Raw genomic sequence first — 17426 nt, 5'->3', positions numbered from 1 at the left:
AAAAAGTACAGATAGACAAAAAAGGAATAAAAATAAAAATGAATTGGAAATTTCCATCTCTGCCTTCACATACCCTTTGAAGGGAAATGGAACATTCTGTACATGTTTTTGTAATGTACTTTTTTCCTCCCTCTTAATAGATTATAAGCACCCCCACATCATTAAATATTCTCCTAAACATAGTTTTTAATAAGTATGTAGAACTCCATAGTATAGAGCAGGGATTACAAACCTGGCAACTATGGGTCACAGATATGCTTTGTTGGCACAATATTTTTACAAGTTTGAATCTGAGTCCTCTGGGTGGTGCATGCGTGCTCCAGTTTGCCACAGTCTCACTACTCCCTGCTGTCTTATATTCCAATTTGCTTCAGTCACATATATTATACAATCTGGGTCCTTCCTGGAGGTATTTAATTTTCCAACCCCCTATATAAATGAACTATAATTTATTTAACCAATCCCTTAGGGTGGATATTACAAATGTTTCCAATTTTTTCCATCCACAATTATTTCCTTGAAATAAATTCCTAGAGGAGGAACTGTTGGATCAAAGGCTAGATACATGAAAGGCTGTATCAGTTTTCAGGCTGTCCAGCAGTATATGAGGATACCTATTTTCCTGTATTGTGACCAGTACTCACCGTTACTATATCTCCTTGAGTCTAAGACACATTTTTTTAATGTTTTAATATTTTTGAAGTCAGATGCATCATACAGTATCTTAGCTTTGATTAAATACAGTATTATTATTTTTTAAATTTTACCAGTTTGATAATAGAAATATGTCTGATTATTTCTTTTTAAATAGTCAGATTGAACATTTCTTGTGTTTTATTCTTGGCTGTTTGTATATCATCTTTTCTAAAGTACCTCTTTTTATCCATTAATCATTTTTCTCTTGGGATTTTTACCTTTTTCTTCCTGATTTGCAGAAGCTCTTTTTTTTTATGTAGTCATATTCATGAATCTTTTTATTTATCGCTTCAGTTTTAAATGTCAGTTCATGCTTAGATTATATAAATATCCACATATCTTTCCTGGTACTTATAACATTTTATTTTTTCATATTACAATATTCATCTGTCTAGAATTTATTCTTGTAAAGGATAGGAAATAATTCCTCTTCCAGATAGATAGCTATTTGTTCTATCATGCTTATTGAATCATTTCATCCTTTCCCCACTGATTTGAAATATGACCTTTTTATATGCTAAACTTTTCTGTAGGCTTCGGTTGTTCTTGTCTTTCCATTCTTATCCATTGACCTGTTTCTCTATGCTAGATGTATAGTTTGAATCATTGTAGTTCTGCAGTACTCAAAACTTTTATTTAAGTTTTAAAATTATATTTTTTACTGATAATTTTTTTTTAGTGTTGGAAATTTCCAGAAAGAGATGATAAGACAATTTTTTTTCTTCTAGAAATTCCAAAAATGGACTGATTTGAAAATGTCTCCCTCAAATCAAAAGATATAATATCTGACAGGGGCAAGTTTTCATGTGTGTTTATGTGTTGGTGAGAGGCTTAACAACATGTTGGGAACAGCTTTATGGAAGGATTCTGAGAGAGGGGCCACCTTTGCCCTCACCACCTTCACTCCAGGGAAATTGACCTTAGTGATGGATTCCTAAGGAAAATGACAAAAGGGAATGACGCATTTTTTGGAGTAAAGTTCAGCATACAGGCATCCTTGAGCAGCTTATTACAGCTGCAACTTATATTTAATATCTTCTCTTAAAATGAAACATTAAAATATTTTTCTCATATATATATTAATTCAGGGATGTGGATTTGCCAAGTCTGCAGACCAAAGAAAAAGGGAAGAAAACTACTTCATGAGAAAGCTGCACAAATAAAACGACGATATGCAAAACCCATTGGACGACCGAAAAATAAATTAAAGCAACGATTGTTGTAGGTTGAGATCTTATCAAAAGAAATCTTTTATGTTTTGCTTTAAAATATAGGTGATTGTTATTCTCTTAGATTCCTTTAGGGGTTTTTTGGCATCATTTTTTCAAACTCAAGGGTTGAAAAATACTTCTCCTTTTGCATAAGCTGTGGAAATTTTTTAAAAATAACATTTTTAATTACCATTGGCATTTTGGGGTCTTCTGTTGGCAGTAGCTGTGATACTAAGTGACATTTTTCAAGCAGCAGGATGGAAGCAGAATGTAAGAATTGGAAACAGTCATTCAGCCTACTTTATTACTGGCTGAGCATTAGAAGAGCTTAATTATGTAAATATTTTCATAGGAATTTTAAAACGAGAGGGATTTGTCCATGTCTATAGCAAATCTCTTTTGTCACTCCAGATAACATTTTAGAAAAATACCTCTCTCTTCTGATAGTAATGTAGCATTACCACTTTTTAAGATCTCTTTTATGAAGTAGGAGCTTCTGAAAAACCTGCAGATGACCATTTACCTCTGAAGAGTTAGACAGAACTATTTGACAACTGCACTTGTGCAGACATATATATAAAATAATATATTCGCAGTGACCTGGAAATCTACTATGATAACCCCATTTTCACTATCTTGTTGCCATATAATTGCCATTAAAGCCCAGTAGAGCATTTAGCAGGAGTTAGTTGGAAAAGCACAGAAAAGATAAGAGGTGAAATGAATTTATTTTAACCTGTGTAGAGTATAGATTTGACTATCAGCATTAAGGTGTTTACAAATGGAATCGGTAGACTTGCACATCTATAGCAGTTCTACCAACAGACTACCACCATCTTTTCAGGCTTAGTGAAAGGGTCATTGTGATGGAGAAAGAATACATGCTCTGCACACACCTTGAACAGACACCAAGAATCTCACTCCCTTGCTTACTCCTTTTCCCCTAATTTTATCTGAAGCAGTTCTCACTATCTTACTTGCTCTCAGAAAAATAGTATTCTCCCGCACCTTTATCTCCTAAGAAGAAGTAAGAAATGCAGGCTCCTTTCTAGAGCTTTCTATGAAACTTTGCGAAAACCCTTTAACCAGTAGACATTTTCAATAGATTTTGAAAAAATTTCTAGAGGCAAACATGAAACATTTATGAATAAAATCTTTCATGGTAGTATCATTTGAAGTAGAAATTATATGTTTTTGCATTCATCCTGTGTAAGCATTGTTCCCAACATGGGACCATATCCTCAGGGCCCAATTAAAAAAACCAAATTAGGATATAAACTTTCTAAACAAAGGACAGAGCTGAAGATTGCATCTGGCACCAATCCTAACTTTTTGTTTGTCCAAAATTGTCCTTTGAGCTTAGGAATTTTTAAGACAGTCTAGGGAGTTTTCCTTTTTACATGCTTTATAAGCATATTATCCTTTCTGGGCAATCGATTCCAGATACAATCCAAATGCAGCGTTCTGATGCGAAACATTTTAGCCTGGATGAGTTCTTTGTTGGTAACTCTCACTGTGTGTCTAGTGACACTAGAGATCTCTAGCATTCACCTGACTTGGCTGAATTGGTGGTGCCAGGCAGAGTCCCTGGCAATAGCGCCACCTCAGATGAGCCTGGTAGCTGCGCCTACCTCCCCTTCAACCAACAGCTGAAATCTGGTCATTAAATCTTTGTATACAAGATGATCACTAAAATATACTCTTGTATTTGTAATTACTGAAGATATTTTTATAATTCAATATTGTATCTTTTTAAGGCTTTCATTTTGTCATTATTCACCTTCAGCTAAATTGATCATTTTGAAAGTACATTCTTGGGCCCCAGCATTGTCATAATTCATCTACAAATGTTTCTCTATTGTATAAAACTCTGCTACAAAATGGGTAGCTTCACAAACCCTAGCCTGAGGTGAAGACAGTCAGCTGCTGTTCATGTAAGCAGCTGTGTTAGCGAGTGACCTCTAGTTTCTAGAACTACTCAACAGTATGGGCAGAACTGGGGTACAAAGATTCTGACGCCAAGTGTCTGATAATGACCATGGTAAATGTGCCGCTTCTTCACCAGACTCTCCATGTCATGTCTGACCCGCTGTAGCTTTTCTTTAATCATTTCTTCAGTTTTTTGCTATTGTTGTCCTTTTTTCAGCAATATTTTATGCTGTAGTTAATTGTCTTCTCTCCTAAGAGAGTATTATTGGTTATCTTACCATCCTAAGCACAAACTGCTGAGAGGAAGAGGATGTCTTTTTATGTTTTCTTAAAAAAAAGTACAAATTTATAGCCATATTCAAACTCTATATAAGTTTGCAAATTGAATTAAAAATTACTTTTAACTACAGATTAGATAAGCTTCTTCTTTTGCTTCTGGATAACACATATGACTTATTTCCTCCTAATACTTTAAAAAAGACATTTCAGGAAATCATAACTACTTGTGACAACACCAAAGGATAGCTTGTTTTTATTTAATTATAATTAAAGCATTGGGTGTTCTTTTAGTCTCTTCAGCATTTTTCTTGCTTATATTGCCCTTGGGTCCGCATGGATTCTTCCAGTACCTGGTGGATGGGCCCTGGAAGAACCATGACATGCAAATGCAGTTGCTGCTGCCTTTCCAACAGAGAAACATCTAGGTGGTGGCACACACAAAAAATACATTTCTTAAGTTTAAGCCCATTGAATGCATCTAGTTGCAATAAATTTGTTTTTAGATACCTTTATAATTCTATTTATTAAATGCTGATACTATTCTCTAAATTTCTGCCTAGGTCTGTAACCAGTGATGAAGGATCCATGAATGCATTCACAGGAAGGGGGTCACCTGGTAGGGGTCAAAAGACTAAAGTCTGTACCACACCTTCATCTGGTCATGCTGCATCTGGGAAGGACTCAAGCAGCAGATTGGCTGTTACAGACCCCACTCGGCCTGGTGCCACCACCAAAATCACCACCACCTCCACCTACATTTCTGCCTCTACACTTAAAGTTAACAAGAAAACCAAAGGGCTCATTGATGGCCTTACTAAGTTTTTTACACCATCACCTGATGGTCGCAGATCACGAGGTGAAATAATAGACTTTTCAAAGCACTATCGTCCAAGGAAAAAGGTCTCTCAGAAACAGTCATGCACTTCTCATGTGTTGGCTACAGGTACCACACAAAAGCTAAAACCTCCACCTTCTTCACTTCCACCCCCAACCCCCATCTCTGGTCAGAGCCCCAGTTCACAAAAGTCCAGCACGGCCACTTCTTCTCCCTCTCCCCAGAGTTCTTCCAGCCAGTGCAGTATGCCCTCCCTGAGCAGCCTTACCACTAACAGCCAGCTGAAGGCACTCTTTGATGGGCTTTCTCATATCTATACCACTCAGGGACAGTCTCGCAAAAAGGGACACCCGAGTTATGCACCACCCAAACGTATGCGTCGTAAAACTGAATTATCTTCCACGGCAAAATCTAAAGCCCACTTCTTTGGCAAAAGAGATATTAGAAGTCGGTTTATTTCTCACTCCTCCTCCTCTAGCTGGGGGATGGCTAGAGGAAGTATTTTTAAAGCAATTGCTCACTTCAAGCGAACAACTTTCCTTAAAAAGCACAGGATGCTAGGCAGATTAAAATATAAAGTGACCCCTCAGATGGGGACCCCCTCACCAGGGAAGGGGAGCTTGACAGACGGAAGGATTAAACCTGATCAGGATGATGGTAAGCAAAAGGTCAAAGCTCCAACCAAACCTGCGTCCCGTCCCTTTCTCCCCAACCCCGAAAAAAATCAACCAATCAATTCCTATTTGTCACATAGGTCTTAGCTATTTCTCTTGTTCTCACTTCACTTTCATACAGAAGCAGTGAAACTTTGACCTTTTTCTAATGCTGACTAAACCTCCAAAATGTTGTTTTTCCAACTAATACTCTCCCACCTTTTATTATTTATTTCCATTCGTAGTGACACTAGGACCCCCAGATGCCTCCATAGCGTTGCTTATGGCTTTGTAGTCCCGCATGAGTAGCCACTGCCATGCTTCTGCCATGCTCTCCCCCATGTCACCTCTGCAGCCACAGCGCTGTTCGGTCGTGTGCTGTCAGTGCTTCCAACAGGGGGTGTTTCAGCTCTTCCCTCTGCTCCATTGCTTTCTCATGACAAAGTTCATCCTGCTTCCGTCTCAGCAAAGCCTGATCTGTGACTCTGTGATGTGTGCTTTTGGATGTGAGTGTGTCTGTGTGTGTATCCACCTTAGGGAGAAAACGGATTTCATAATTTCATTGAACAAATTGGCCCATTACATTTGCTACCCTTTATCAAACAAAAACCGAAAATGTGTCATTTGGACAAAGTGGTAGAATTTATTATCTCAAAACTGATAATGGGAATGCTATAACTAGACATTGATAAAACTTCTAATCTTGGTTGAAAAATATGATTTCACTTTGTATTGCTCTTACTTTCCCTCATATATTTATTAAAGCTGTAAAAAGATGACAGTGATAAATTCAAATAAAAATTTGAGTATAGCAGGGAAAGGATACTGCTGGATCTATGAGCAGTGCTTAGATATAAAAGCTTATTTATAAAGCTTTGAAAAAAATCCCTATTTGCCCAGTATGCTAATTTGGTGCCATTTTGGTAATATATGGTGGTTACTCATGATTCAAGTCAGTGAATACACTTTCTGCTGGTTTTAAATGACAGATACTGAAATAAAAATAAACATCAAACAAGAAAGTGCAGATGTAAATGTGATTGGAAACAAGGATGTCGTTACTGAAGAGGATTTGGATGTTTTTAAGCAGGCCCAGGAACTTTCTTGGGAGGTAAGGCGAGGATCCCACATTGTAGTAGCAAATATAAAATGTGGCTTCTAACTATTAATATGGAATTACTGTGTTAATTTTATAGAGAATCCCTTTCAACATCCTTTGTGATTCTTTAGCCATTATCATGCCCATTTTTACTGACTGTACATTCGAAAGCAATGACTTAGAATTGTCTCCACTCTCAAAAGTAGGTATGGGCTCAGCTGGTCTCACAAAATAAAACAGAGTAGCACTAGTTGAGGCAGATTTTGGAAAACATTTCTAGGTGTGAAGGAATAGATTTCTGATGAGTTTTGCCTAAATTTAGAAAATAACAATTTAAAGTCATTAACAAAAAGAAGAACATCGCTGTTAAATTCACCAATGTTTCTTCCAACACAGATGGCCAGCCGTATGAAAAATGTCTCATATTTTTAGCTCTTTTGCATTGATGAAAACAATATTTTGTTTCACGATCAGTTGTAGTCAGTTTTATTTTTATTATCCAGTAATTTCTTTAAGTGATTCCACTTTAATTCTGCTTAAGTTATTACCACCCAGATATTGACAGGTGAGGCTGTCAGACTTCTCAAAGACGAATCTGTTATGAATTTGTTGTGTCAGTGACTCCATTCGGTTTCTATGACCAGTGTGGTCGGGTAGACTCCCTACCCAACCCCACTTCCTGTTTTGTGGGGAAGGGGTTTTCTGTAGGCTCTTAACGCTTTATTTTTAGTAGCAGCCAGTTGGGCTAAATACTCCTGATAGTTTCTACCTTCAGAGCTATTGGGTATTTCCAACCCTCATTCTGCCCCGATCTATCAGGATGCCTTGTATCACCTTTCCTTTGGCTAAGATAAATGTCAAATTTCCCCCAGTTATTAAGGTTGGAAGTCCTTGAACCAGCCCAGGTTGGAAATGGAGCAGGTCAAAACTCCTGTGTTGATCAGTAGTGGGACTGTGCCCTTGAATAGCCACTTTACTCCAGCCTGGGCAACACAGCAGGATGCCACCTCTTTTAAAAAAAGATTCAAAGTCCTTAAATATTATCTTTTTTTTGGCCTACTTCTGACATTCATATATAAACATGAACAGTAGGCCATTATCTGAAAGATACTACTAATTCTAAAGTTTTTTCATTCCAACATGGTAAAACTGGCTTTTTTTATTCAAGAAATATTCTTATTCTGTGTCAGGCACTGTACCAGACACCAGGGATACCACAGTGAATCTGGCAGGCAGAGTTCTTAACCTCATGTGGCTTACTACATGGAAATAAGGGAAATAAGAGGAGACAAATGCTAAGCTGCAGATTTCACAATTGATTATTTAATTACAGTTGTGATAAATACTACCTTGTGGAGGAATAGGAAACTGTAAGCATCTGTAATAAATAGGCCTGTGTAATAGCCACATCACTTATAATCACCTAATTTCTAATCTGTTACAACAGATTGTTAAATCCAGTTCTATCGACATTTGTATGTATTTATGCCATACTTATTTCCTTTGCTATGTTGTTTCTTAGGGTATTCGTTTGCTGTGAATCTTACACAAAGATAATGTTAGGTTGGTGCAAAAGTAATTGTGGTTTTTGCCATTGAAAGTAATTATAAAAACAGTAATTACTTTTGCACCAACCTATTTCATAAGGGTCTATAGTGTTTTAAGGCCATGCAAATTCACAATTAAGATTAGTGTTCTGATCTTGGTAAGTTTTGATAGTCACCGGTGAAAGAACCAAAATGTAAGTGAAGTATATATATTATTATTTTCCTTTTCTTTCTATTTGACAGAAAATAGAGTGTGAGAGTGGGGTGGAAGACTGTGGCCGGTACCCTTCTGTAATTGAATTTGGTAAATATGAAATCCAAACCTGGTACTCCTCGCCTTACCCACAGGAATATGCAAGGTAATGGAATAAGTCTGGCAGGTGTATAACTTGAATGTCACATATGTGAGGAAGGAAAATTCTTGATTCTAAAGCAGGAATTAGGGATGATTTTAGGAAATAAATTTTGATAGTCAATGCCAAGTGCTTCCCAAACTATTGCTTTTGCCAGCACCTTTTTATAGTATTCCTTGTTCTCGGTAAATTCCTTATGCTCCTTAGTTACACGGGCATTATAAATTTTGCCATTTAGCTTCTAGATTGTGCTTTCTTTCCTTGGTTAATTGCGGAAATGTTGGTTTTGTATGAAACCAAATTAAAAAAAAAGAAATTTGCCATGGTGAATTATTGGGTAGACTTTCTTCTCCAGTTGCCTTTTATATTTTTAAATTAGGCCTGTTAGTTTTATCTCTGATTTCTGGCATTTTATTTTCAAGTTTTTAATAGAAATTTAGCAAAAGAAGGAAAAATGGGAGAAAGTAGGTGGGAACGGGTAGTCTTAAGAGACCCTTCCCCAAATCTTTACTTTTAGAACCGTTTGTGACTTTGAAGAGAAGGCCAGGCCCAGTGGCTCACTCCTGTAATCCCATCACTTTGAGAGGCCAAGGCGGGTGGATCACCTGAGGTTAGGTGTGCGAGACCAGCCTGGCCAACATGGCAAAACCCCATCTCTACTAAAAATACAAAAATTAGCCAGGCGTGGTAGGACATGCCTGTAATCCCAGCTACTCGGGAGGCTGAGGCAGGAGAATCACTGGAACCCAGGAGGTGGAAGTTGCAGTGAGCCGAGATCGCACTACTGCATTCCAGGTCAGGTGACAGACTAAGATCCCATCTCAAAAAATAAAAAATAAAAGGGAGAAAATAATGGTATCCGAGTTTTTGTTTGTCTTGAACTCAAGATTAACCTGTGAACGAATATATCCCAAAATGGGTACATTGAGAATAGATTTCTTCCATGAAGTATGTCAGGGTACACTTTACTAGTATCTTCAAAAATTTTTTAGTCTGCAAAGTTTTCAGTATTTATAAACTTGATTTTTTTATAGAATAGATCTTATTTTTTTTCATTAGCATGTGAGTGTCTGGCCAATCACGTAACTGGAGAAAATGCTAAGTGTTTTCTAAAAGTTAAGTGACAAAGTAAAAGTCAGGAATTTTGGTTTCTCCTCCTAGCTTATACCATTTGGTTGTGTGTTCTTGAACAATTTTTTTAAATGACTATGAGCTTTAATTTGCATAGGTAATCATAAGCCATGTGGTCTGAAAGATTTGAATAAAATTTGTACATAAGTGCAAGATTTGAAAGTAGTCTCACCTGTGTCTGCCTCTCTCTCGAAAACCTTTTTCGCCATTCTTATACTCCAAAGACCTTGCAAGTGCTTCTAAACATTTTCTTACAGATACCAGCCATGTTCATTAAGATATGGAAATAAAAAGTGTTCTAATTTTTAAGGTGGAGAAAAAGTCAGCAGGGAAGAGAGGTATTTGTCTTTTACTCAAAGTAACAGTGGAATTGGTAGAAAACAAATTAGGTCTTTTGATTTTCAGCCCTGCTATTTACTGCATTTAGACCATATATAAATCTCTGATAATAACTTTAAAGTTACCTCTTCCAGAAGTGGAAATGGTAACAACTAAGTTTGAGGACTTTTCAGCCTCATGTGTATGCAGATTGTTTAAAATAATAAATTCACTTCTGAGTAAGATATTATAGCTATACCACTAACCATATATAATTGGAAATAAGATAGTAAATGTGAATTTTGAAAAATATACTTGGTCCCTTGACAGGACGGTATCCTTATTAAGTTGATTTTTAGGGTGGTGGTTCCACATCTGTAAAGCTTTCTTTATATAGGATATTTTTAAGGAAACAAATTATTTGTTCACAAATTAAAGGGAGCACATATTATGGATTATATTAAAAAATAATGTAAGGTTGTTTTTACATTCTCTCTTTACTATTGGCTTTCTTGCTTTTTCTTTCTTTCTTTCTTTCTTTCTTTCTTTCTTTCTTTCTTTCTTTCTTCCTTTCTTCCTTTCTTCCTTTCTTCCTTTCTTTCCTTTCTTTCCTTTCTTTCCTTTTTCTTTTTTTGACAGCGTCTCACTCTGTTGCCCAGGCTGGAGTGCAGTGGTGTGATCTCGATTCACTGCAACCTCCGCCTCATGGGCTTAAGCGATTTTCCTGCCTCAGCCTCCCAAATAGCTGAGACCACAGGCATGTGCCACCATGCCCAGCTAATTTTTGTATTTTTAGTAGTGATGAGGTTTCACCATGTTGGCCAGGCTGGTCTCAAACTCCTGATGTCAGGTGATCTGCCTGCCTTGGCCTCCCAAAGTGCTGGGATTACAGGCGTGAGCCACTGCACCCAGCCTCCAATGTTATTATACAGCCTTTTTATGATGTAGAGAAAATTGAACAATATTTAATCTTCCCCCCCAACAGTATAATCTATCTGATAGATTCTGATTTTTAAACTTCAACAGATTACCAAAGCTTTACCTGTGTGAATTCTGTCTTAAATATATGAAAAGTAAAAATATTTTGCTAAGACACTCCAAGAAGTGTGGATGGTTTCATCCTCCAGCAAATGAAATTTACCGAAGGAAAGACCTTTCAGTATTTGAGGTAAGCACGTGTAAATAAAAAATTCAGCTTTTTGAAATCTAGTACTCCTAATTGTTGACTGCGTGCTGATTTGTGTTTAGAAGGTGCAAAGTATATTTAATTTTGGCACTAAAATTCAGACTGCCCTTTAAAACATCTCCATGTTTTGGAATGTTTATCTAACCATATTAAGCAACCATTTAGACTGATGAAGAATCCCTACTTCATCACATTAACATTTTTGTTTTCCCCAAAATCCCTGTCTACACTAGATATATTCACCAGTGAATTTATGATCTCCTCAGCTCTTTGTAAATTCCACTTTCTTTGGCAGGAGAAATGAGCTTTGTTCAGCAGCTCCAGCCAATGTCTGGCAGGTGCTCACTCTTCCAGGGAATTGAGCAGCTGTACATATCTCCTCAATACACAACCACCTGTGTTTCCATCCACTTCTTGGCAGGGTGGATAATCCTTTTGGTGAGACCCTAGCAGATGTTGGGACTCCCTCCCATCTGGGTAGATGGCCACCCCTGAAGAACTCTGCTGTTCACAGGAACCCCTTGTGGCCATATGTCTGTCATTGTGGGTTTCTTGAAGACATTTTGTATTTCCAGAATTGATTTAGTAGCAGGCGTTTGCCTCTATATAGTTGCATTGTTTAATTATATATCTGTTGTCAGTTTCAGGGATTCAGTTAAGCTGAGTCAGTTTCTCACCTTGAGGGGACCAGGCCTTTCTCCCAGGTTACTGTCTGTCTGCAGGGCTTTTCACGTTTCTCCTTTATGCTCTTCCCTCCACTTGCACACTTCTGTTGTCTGCTGCATTTTCTCCTCTGTGACCCATCGTGGTGTGCATTGGTGCTCATTCCTGGGTGCTCGAAACAAGCCTACCTTGTACAGCAAACGTGATGTCTTCTTTCTCTGGAATATAGTTTCACTTCTGGATTTTCTTCTTCTGAATTGTTCAGGCTGAAACTTATTATTCTGCCTTACAGTTCTCTTTATTTCTGGCCTGCAGTGTCTTGCCATCCTGTTAAATAAAGGGAAGGTTGTAGGTTTTTCACATGGACCAGGCTCCTTCTCAGACAGGTCTGGGCCCACTAGTTTTTCTCCAAGACTGATCAGAGAACACAGGAAACTCCAGTTGTGTCTTATGATTTCTTTAAAGCTTTCTCTTTTCTATCAGGCTCTTTCGGCAAGCTTGGAGGAAGAAGGGTATTGTTGCTGGGAAGATTAGGTAATATATTAGTTCTTACTAAAGGTTAGGCATAGGGTTTCTCAATCTGGGCACTATTGACATTTCAAGCTGGTTAGTTCTTTGTTGTAGGGTCTATGCTATACAGTGTAGGATGTTTAGCAGCATCTCTGGCCTCTGCTAATTGGATGCCAGTAGCACCACCACCCCCTCCAGTTGTACCAACCAAAAATGTCTCCAGACATAGCCAAACATCCCCTGGGGGGCAGAATCACCCCCAGTAAGAACCAGTGGGCTAGAAGGAAGGCTGAAAACACGTTGCCTGGCCTTCCTGTTGATATGCTATCCTGCCAGCCCCAGCCAGCTGAGGTGACAGAGCTGCTCAACAGTTGAAGCTTAGCTAATGTCACAAGTTCAACTTTCCTATTGGCTCCTTCCTTGATGCCTTAGATCTTTTCTTCCAACCAAAACATTGTTTCTTAAAGCTCAAAACACATTGTTGGCCTTAAGTAATTATTTAATAAATCAGCATGAGTCAGCATTGGGATTGAAGCTCTCATAAATCCATGGAACGTCTTCTCAGGGGCAAGGGAATCAGTCTTGTTAGGATGGTAAGAATGGGCTGTTCTTTCAGGGCAGGTGCTTTTGGACCATCCAGAGATGAGAGGGGAGACATCAGAAGCATGTATGTAAAATTCACTTATACGAATAAGGAGTTGGATTTGATAAGTACGGAGGTCCCTATTCTAGAATCTGAGTTAATAGAGTATAACATTTGGGCAACTTTTCTCCTAGCAGTTTCCTACAAAACTTATAAAATAAAGGAGGAATAATCACACATTATGATTTTCTGGCCTTCCCTTTCTTTATTCGTCTTACACCTTTCACAACCGATCAGAATTTTCTTCAGCACTGTCATCTCTCTCTTTTTCTGGTTCACAGTTATGTATATCTCCATCTTTCCTTTTTGTAATATACTACCATTTCCAAAAGGGCCATACTCTCAAATACATGTAAACTTCCTTTAATTAAAGGGAGAATTGTATCCTCTATGCCCATTGCCCATATTTCATTGTGTTGCTATGTATGGGACCTAGGTTTCATCCGAGGGAAATAGTTATATGAAATCTAAAAATAATTTGTGCAAGATGAGAACCCGTATGGTCCACAAGAGACCTGAGAATGGTCAAGTTCATTGTTTCAGAGCTCTGGTTAACAAATATCCATTTCTCTTAAGAAAAGTGCTAGGGAAATTCTTCTTGAATCTGCTGTGTTTTCTATTTTCAAAGAGTAACTACATTTGATCAAAGAAATTGGCATCTGTGCCTAGCCTCCTGTCTATAGCCATCAGTATCACAGCTTGATTCTTTTATTTTGAAGAGAAGTAGACTGTAATCATAGTGCTTATTGTAGGTTGAAATTCATATCACTTTCTCTGTAAGTATTCCCAACATAGATATTTTATCTTTTCCAATTATATTTAAGATGATGCTTGGGATAAAACCAAAATGGAAACCTCTTTGCTAATCCACACTTCGGAGGAATCAGAATAATACAGTTCATTTATTTTAGTTTTATGTGAAACCCTTTTGAAACAACATAAAGTTTAACTTATTTGAGAAGTATTTTGATCTGTTTATATTTCCTTAATACAGATTTATTTGGTTCAAATAAAGAGAGAGGACATGCCTGATCATTTTTAGCTCAGAATAAACTACAAGTAAAAATTACTCCTTTACTAGTGGTTTGGCCCTTCTTTGGTAGCATAAAGAGAAATTTTAACTACCTTAAATGTACCCTAATTTAAGAGAAAATGTGGAATTCTGATTTGCCAGTGACAGCTGTTTTCTGGTTAAAGCTGTACTTGCTTAATAGAGTGTTTTAATCTCTCAGTTTAGGATTTGGAAATAAAATGATGTACTTTCTGAAATACCATATAGGAGAAACAATTTTATATGGTGCAGTATTTTTATGTTAAATAATGTTGTCTGTTTCTTTTTGCTAGGTTGATGGGAATATGAGCAAAATTTATTGCCAAAACCTTTGCTTGTTAGCCAAGCTCTTCCTGGACCACAAAACGTTGTATTATGATGTCGAGCCATTCCTTTTTTATGTCCTTACAAAAAATGATGAAAAGGGCTGTCATCTGGTTGGATACTTCTCTAAGGTAAAACAAGAGCCAGCATGACCTTCATTTTCTTTTTCAAAATGTTTTTGGTAGAGCCCAACTCTTTGAACAGGGCTTTTTCATTACTATAATTTGAATAAGTGACATGTGTTTTTGAAAAGCTCAGGTTCTTGTTCAGAGCTCATTTTGAAAGATGAAAACAAAAAACATGGTGCCTAGTAAGTGTGTAAAGGACCTCAGCACTGTGTGCCGCCTTGATGACGTTCTAATTGCTGCCTTGTGGACCACTTATCGTCTTTGATTTTCTCAGTGTTTAGCTTATTTCCGTTTTCCCTTTAAGTGGTGTCAACATGAAGGTTTCAGTTTAGTGTAGCATTTAAGAGAGAATTCTCTTTTCTCCTTATTGCCTTCCCTCTGTGGTCAACAGTATCTCAGTGAGTTAGGACGCTGGCATTTGGACAGTCAAGCTGATAAAATGACTGATTTTACACTTTTGTCTTTTATTCTCTGTGCTATGGTTTTAAGTTCTAAAGCAATCTCACCTTTAGAAAGCCTAAGTATCAGCCAGGCTCAGTGGCTTAGGCCTGAAATTCCAGGACTTTGGGAGGCTGGGGTGGGCGGATCATGAGATCAAGAGATAGAGACCATCCTGGCCAACATGGTGAAATCCCGTCTCTACTAAAAATGCAAGAAATTAGCTGGGCCTGGTGGTGCACGCCTGTAGTCCCAGCTACTTGGGAGGCTGAGGCAGGAGAATTGCTTGAACCTGGGAGGCAGAGGTTGCAGTGAGCCGAGATCACGCCACTGCACTCCAGCCTGGCGACAGAGCAAGACTCCATCTCAAAAACAAAACAAAACAAAACAAGAACAAAGAAAGCCTAAGTATCTCTGGCTGTTAGAGTGGGGAAAACAACCGACATATTGAGGGGATATAGCTTGTCTTTTTCACTGGTTCAGAGCAGTTCACTCACATTCTTCTGCTCAAAGGCTTCTAAGAAACAATAACTCCTTTGCAATAAAGGAAAACTGAGTTTGGAGATGTTTACCAGGTAATGACCTTAACTTTTCTGAGGTACCTAGGAAATAGTTAAATGTACCAGGATGGTACATAAATAGAGACAATAATTATGAGACTTTTAGGTAGAAGGTCCAAACTCTATCTCTTATTTATTTTATGATATATTTTTTATATTAGGTGATACATGAATTCTAATGAATCTGCTCTTGCACAATGTAAATGGGATGCTTTATAGAAGTGCCATTTTAATGAAGTTTCAAAAGATAGAATATTTGTGAAGGTACTTGCAAACTATAGCTATCCTAAATTTAAGAATCAACCCAAAGATCATAAACAAAAATAAGTAACAGCATTCATGGAAAACTGTCTCAGTGTTTTAATCCACATATTTGGTAAAGCTTTAAAATGAAAAAGAAGAAAGTTAATTTGCACATTACAAATTCAAAAGATGATAGAGAATTAACACTGAATAAAACAATAAATAGGAAATCTATATGATTAATAAATAAAACACCTTACCTTTTATGTAGGTTTATCAAGATCATTCTTCTCTAGAAACTTAAAAAGAATAGTGGTTGCATCCTTGCTGTTAGAAAACGGTGTTTCTTTAATTGTCTGTGGATTTAAACATAGGCTTAACGGTGCCCACCTTCCTCGTGCTGCACTGACCGGGTCCCGTTCCTGGGTCTTGTGTTGGCTGCTGAGTAGCAGCCATGTGTAGAGTTGGTGGTGATTCTTGAAGTTTGAATTTCTGCCTCTCTTCCTGCCAGGGTACCCAACATTTTACTCAGAACTAGCTCAACTTTTCTCATTTTGTCAGTTTCTTCTATAGCATGGCAGCAGCTGCTGTTGTTTCCTACTATTCTGGAATACTAATATGCCTTGGCAGTATAGTGAAACAAAAATTAATCTAAAAAATAAGCATGTTAAAAGACTAGATGAGGTCGGGTGCGGTGGCTCACGCCTGTAATCCCAGCACTTTGGGAGGCCAAGGTGGGTGGATCACGAAGTCAAGAGATCGAGAGACCATCCTGGCCAACATGGTGAAACCCCATCTCTACTAAGAATACAAAAATTAGCTGGGCATTGTGGCACCCTGTAATCCCAGCTACTCTGGAGGCCGAGACAGGAGAATCCCTTGAACCCGGGAGGCGGAGGTTGCAGTGAGCTGAGATTGCGCCACTGCATTCCAGCCTGGCAACAGAGCAAGACTCCATCTCAAAAAAAAAAAAAAAAAAAAAGACTAGATGAAACTAAACCGTATTCTCATGTGTCAGTTGGAATCTAGAGGACTCTGGCCCTTTGGGGCTATTCTTGAACCAAATTCTAGAGGTTATTAGAACGACAGTTCAAGGATAGCCAGAGAAGGGCTGGAATGACCTAGAAAGGTTCAGTGCAAATTGTTACATGCATATGACTTCCCAAGCACATAATAGATGGCTGTAAACAGAAAGGAAAGAAGGATTAGTTATTTTATTCATAGCTTAGAATTTAGCTGTAGTAACATGTTAAGCTGCACGGCAGGGGAAGAAGGATCACTACTATATTGGATCTCAAAAAACTCCGAAAGGTGGAAATGGTTCTGGACAAAGAAAGGAATGGTATCAAGGATGAATTCTCTTAACCCAGAGTACATTTCTTTTTAGAGAGAGTGACCCATTTGTCTAACTTTGCAAAATAGACGAATTACTTGAACCTTCGCCATTGATGTGCACATCCAGTGAGGGACAATTCATCTTCTTAGAAAAACTGACACACATTGCTTCCTTCTCATTTTTTAGAGGCTCCATAGACAACTACAAATGTGCAAAAGTTGGGAGTACATCTTTTTCACAAAGAAATCTTCAATTCTGCCCTATAGGGTTTTTTCCACAACCATCTCCTGTGA

At 37.8% G+C, this 17426-nt stretch overlaps 1 protein-coding gene across 13 annotated transcripts in view; it reads left to right on the top strand.

Moving 5' to 3' along the window:
- Positions 1–17426, top strand: part of KAT6B (lysine acetyltransferase 6B) — a 208060-nt gene that overhangs the window by 146230 nt on the left and 44404 nt on the right. For 5 of the 13 annotated variants that reach the window (XM_054522425.2, XM_024253843.3, XM_024253844.3 and 2 more), the window contains 6 exons: positions 1785–1917; positions 4676–5607; positions 6593–6714; positions 8493–8608; positions 11078–11219; positions 14398–14559. In XM_054522425.2, coding sequence (XP_054378400.2) covers positions 1785–1917; positions 4676–5607; positions 6593–6714; positions 8493–8608; positions 11078–11219; positions 14398–14559 — 1607 coding nt within the window. The remainder of the gene's footprint in view (positions 1–1784; positions 1918–4675; positions 5608–6592; positions 6715–8492; positions 8609–11077; positions 11220–14397; positions 14560–17426) is intronic. The other 8 variants (XM_063727605.1, XM_054522431.2, XM_054522430.2 and 5 more) reach the window with 2 other exon arrangements.

The sequence above is a fragment of the Pongo abelii genome, chromosome 8, assembly GCF_028885655.2.
Source record: "Pongo abelii isolate AG06213 chromosome 8, NHGRI_mPonAbe1-v2.0_pri, whole genome shotgun sequence".
Taxonomy (NCBI): Eukaryota; Metazoa; Chordata; class Mammalia; order Primates; family Hominidae; genus Pongo; species Pongo abelii.
Note: the sequence above shows the minus strand (reverse complement) of the source record. Positions and strands in the feature narration are given on the sequence as shown.